The 4,152-nt window shown below is 37.3% G+C and overlaps 1 protein-coding gene across 1 annotated transcript; it reads right to left on the bottom strand.

Annotated features, from left to right (window-relative positions):
• Positions 1 to 2,103: 2,103 nt before the first annotated feature.
• Positions 2,104 to 2,737, bottom strand: LOC140955410 (cuscuta receptor 1-like). Its single transcript, XM_073408149.1, has 2 exons — positions 2,635 to 2,737; positions 2,104 to 2,552 (listed from the first exon to the last, which is right to left on the bottom strand). The coding sequence occupies exons 1-2, from the start codon at positions 2,735 to 2,737 to the stop codon at positions 2,104 to 2,106; spliced, it is 552 nt and encodes a 183-aa protein (XP_073264250.1).
• Positions 2,738 to 4,152: the final 1,415 nt, after the last annotated feature.

Here is a 4,152-nt window from a genome sequence, read left to right as displayed (position 1 = left end):
AATCAATTAGCCACAATGGTGCATGGTTTCCTAGTTTCTCAGCATAAAGTTGAATGTTTTGTTGACCTCTCTACATCCAAAATCATATAGACAGCTACTGTTGGCACTTGCATTGGTCAATGAATACTGTAGAGTATATATTGCAGTGTGAGACAAGGTTAACTCGTTGCATTTTCATATTGAAAGGATTTCTCTTCTTTTCTTTGTCAATTACAGCACATGCGTAGAAGTTACTCAGAGCAAATGCTATTGTAATGTTTTCACAGACTCCCCTGCTTTGCAACTAAGTCACTAATATATGAAGCTCGTAGCTAGAATTTTTAGACAGAAGGGTGGCCAAGTAAACTCCTATAATCTGTACCTCGGGAATAATACAGGGAAAGGATGTCTATGTATTTTGATGTCTTATAATACTTGACCAACTCTTGCTTATCTCATAATTTGTTTTTACTTTTTGCTAAAGATTCCACACATTTCTGATATTGGTGTGGTTTATGAATTCAGGGTTCTTGCTCGCTGCTGCTAACTTCACTATTCTTGCCTGGTCATTAAAAATGAAACGTAATGATTTGCATGTGCAGAATGGAGACAATAAAGAGGCATCTTTTGTTTTCTGGTCAGGAGGGATTACAAGAACTCAAGAAATTTGCCATACGTTTTGAGGATAAGATTTATACTACCGCCACCAATCAGGTATATGCCTAATGCAAGGTTCAATAATTATGATATTCTCTTGACATGAATATATACGTGCATTTATGCATGTACAAATGTGGGTGTAGTGTGCGTACACCTCCTCACCGTTCACTCTGTATGCAAGGCTGATTCGGAGTTCGCATCTTTTTGTTAATTCTCTTGACAAGTGTTTTATTTAGAGTGACCAAGCTCAAGTACAAGGGCAGTGTGCAAAAAGAAAATAGCAAATCAGTACATAAATAATTAAATAAAAAGAGAGGAAACAGAAGTTTATCCTCACAAAAGATGAAATGATAGAGCATATATCCATTTTCCTCCTCTTGTAACATGGATTGCTCTGAGATCTAATGTTTTGTTATTAATATCTGATTTCAGTATGATTATCTATGTAAAATATCTCTGGAGATGCTTTCAATGGAGATCAGGTCTCAAAATGCCATGCCCACTGCCCCATGGATCCAGCAGGTTATAATGCAGCGGAGCATTGAATTTCTAAACATCTTACCTTTTGTTTTTCTTCTCGCATTGTTATCAAACTCTTTTAAATTCTAACATTTTGTTGTCTGCATTGAAATTTTTGTAGCATCCCTAGATTCTACATGCAAAAGGCGCTGATTGGCAAGAGGAGATCTATCAGAAGGTAATTTCTTTGATTTACTGTTCATTAGATGGAGTTCATGTATGCCATAGTCTTGCAAGTTTTCAATGGAAAAAGGTCTCAAGAAAATAAGTGGGGATTATTCCATTGAATCATGACCATATCCAGTATTGTTGAATTTTATAGAAAATGAGGTTGAAATTTTGAATGTCTCAAGTCACAGCGGCATGTTTGACAAGGACAATTTTTTTTTTTGTGCTTAGGAGACCAATATTTGCTGAGCAATTCTATAATGAAAAGTTGGTGACTGATGTTTTAAAAACTGGAGTTGAGGAATGGCTGAGTGCATGGAGATCATGTTAAAAGTGAAGCTGTAGAGAAGGCAATCACTCAAATTATGATGGGTGAAGAAGCAGAGGAAATGAGTAGCAGAGCAAAGAAACGGCCAGGAAGGCTGTTGAAGAAGGTGGATCTTCTTGCTCCGATTTCAATGCTTTGATTGAATAACTGAGGTGGGGTCGCCCTTGAAACAAAGGCCTAGAATATTTTGTTTATACTTTAGTAGTGGTTTTGGCAATTTATTTTCAGACAAGTCTTGAGAGTTGAAAGAGTAATCACACTCGAGTAAATGACCAATCCAAATCAGTTTCCTTCCTAATGATTCAGGAATGAGAAGTCCAGCTTATATATTTAGCCCAAATAACTAATCAAATAGAAAGGCTGAGCTTAGAGACAGTACACTACAAATTACCAATAGCTAGACAAACAATCATCACAAACAAGGAACGACCATCTCCCCAGTAACAAATTCACCTTCTGAAGTTGGAGAACTTGCGAAAACTAGCCACCACAAAATAGTAGCAAGTATCTATGCAGTCTTCGATGAAGTACAACCACCTGCATCGCCAATATGGATTGATGTAGAGAACTGCTGCAATCGTCATCACCACAACTGTGTAACATACACCAAAACTGATGTAGAAAAACTCCATGTCTATGAAACCATCATCTCCTTGTTCATCATCAGGCACTTGTTGTGATGGCACTGATTCCTCGCTACAATTGTTTCGCAATGGAGGTCCACACAAGAAAGGATTTCCTTCGTAACAGCTTTCATCGAAGGTCCCAAACTGAAATTTTCTCTCGGGTGTCTTGCCTGACAAGTTATTGTGCGCCACACTAAAAACTTCAAGTGTGGTAATTTCAGTAAGTTGTGGAGGGATGGCACCATTCAAGTTGTTGTAAGAAAGATCCAACTCTCATATGCTTTAGGTTTGAGAATGTTGCAGGGATAGATCCAGTGAGATTGTTGTGTGATAAGTTTAATGACAGTATCTCACTTAAGTTTCCAAATTCTGGTGGGATTGCTCCTACAAAGCTGTTATTCGAGAGATCAATACCATACATATAGATAAGAACTGTCCCCTTGTAACCATAATACATATTTTTAGTTGTAAATTCTATCACTTCTTCAAAAGTCAGGCATAGAAAACTTTCCAAGCTATCATACTATCCACTAGTGGTGGACCCATTGTTTTCATAATATGCATCTGCTATGGACCTTAATACAAAAGAATTTCTGAGATCTAACGAACGCTTTCTGGAAACTTTCCTTGAAAGTAAGATTGCCCAAACAGGAGGGTAGTGGACCTGAAAGCTGGTTTTTGTGAAACATCCAAAAATGCTTAATTCTTCTAACAAAGCATAACTCAACAGGGAGCTCACCATCAAAGTGATTAGCCCTTAGAAGAAGAAAAACTCAATGATGAACGATTGCCAATCCAATTTGGAATGGAGCCGGTGAAGCTGTTATCTCGAAGATCCATCGTAACCAGGAAAGAGCTGTTATAAAAATCCATATGTTAATGGACCGTTCAATCTATTTTCGGATAGATGCACATGGATTAGAGACGATGGACTGAAACAAGATGGTATATATCCAGACAAGTTGTTCTTAGAAAGGTCCAAATATTCAAGCTTGTCAAGCTTGCAAAAGTCTCCTGGGATCGGACCCTTAAAATGGTTTTTGGACAAATCAAGTATTTCGAGGCTTGTAGAATTGCCGAACCATCTTGGAAGCATGCCTGAAAATTGATATTACTCAAATCCAATACACTACACTCTTTCCGCCCATGTAATGGAAAATCTGATATCTGACCCCAAAAGTTGTTCCCACTTAGATTAAGATACCATATTGTTGTTAGTTGTTCTAGTTTTATTGTAGACAATTGATTGTTGGATAAATCTAAATTTAAAAGGCTAATATTTCCTAAACAAGAAGGAATACAAACCTGTGAATCCATTCTTAGCCATCCTTAAATTCCTCAGATTTGGAAAGATCAAACAAATATCTTTTGGAATTTGACCGTTCAAGTTGTTGTTGGATATATCTAAATTGGCCATATTCGGATATGGGTGATCTTGCAACTGCAAAGTACCAACAAAGGAGTTGTCACTCAGATATAGTTGCTCCAATCGTGTATTGTTCTTAAGCAACCATGATGGAAACATTCCGGTGATGTTGTGGGAGAGATCAAGGACTCTTAAGCTGTATTGGTAATAGAGGAAGTCGGGAATTTCTACATGGAATGCTTCCGTTGTTTTTTGACAAGCTTAGAAAAGACTAGTTGGAACTTTGGAATCAAATGATCAAAGGCAGCAGGTTCTGTTACTAGTCTGTTGTTCTCATTGGAGAAGAACTTTGAGGCTTGAGTGGTTCATAAAAGGCTTCATTGAAATGGGAACTTCAAAGAGGTTATTTGATAGTGAAAGGAATTCAAGGGATAGGATGTTGGTAAGAGGACTGGAGGCAATATTTCCAATAAAATGGTTTTCAGAAATATCTAATAGTTGTAGAT

This window comes from Populus alba, chromosome 3 (genome assembly GCF_005239225.2).
Source record: "Populus alba chromosome 3, ASM523922v2, whole genome shotgun sequence".
In the NCBI taxonomy this organism is placed as follows: Eukaryota; Viridiplantae; Streptophyta; class Magnoliopsida; order Malpighiales; family Salicaceae; genus Populus; species Populus alba.
This window is presented reverse-complemented; position numbering and strand designations above follow the sequence as displayed.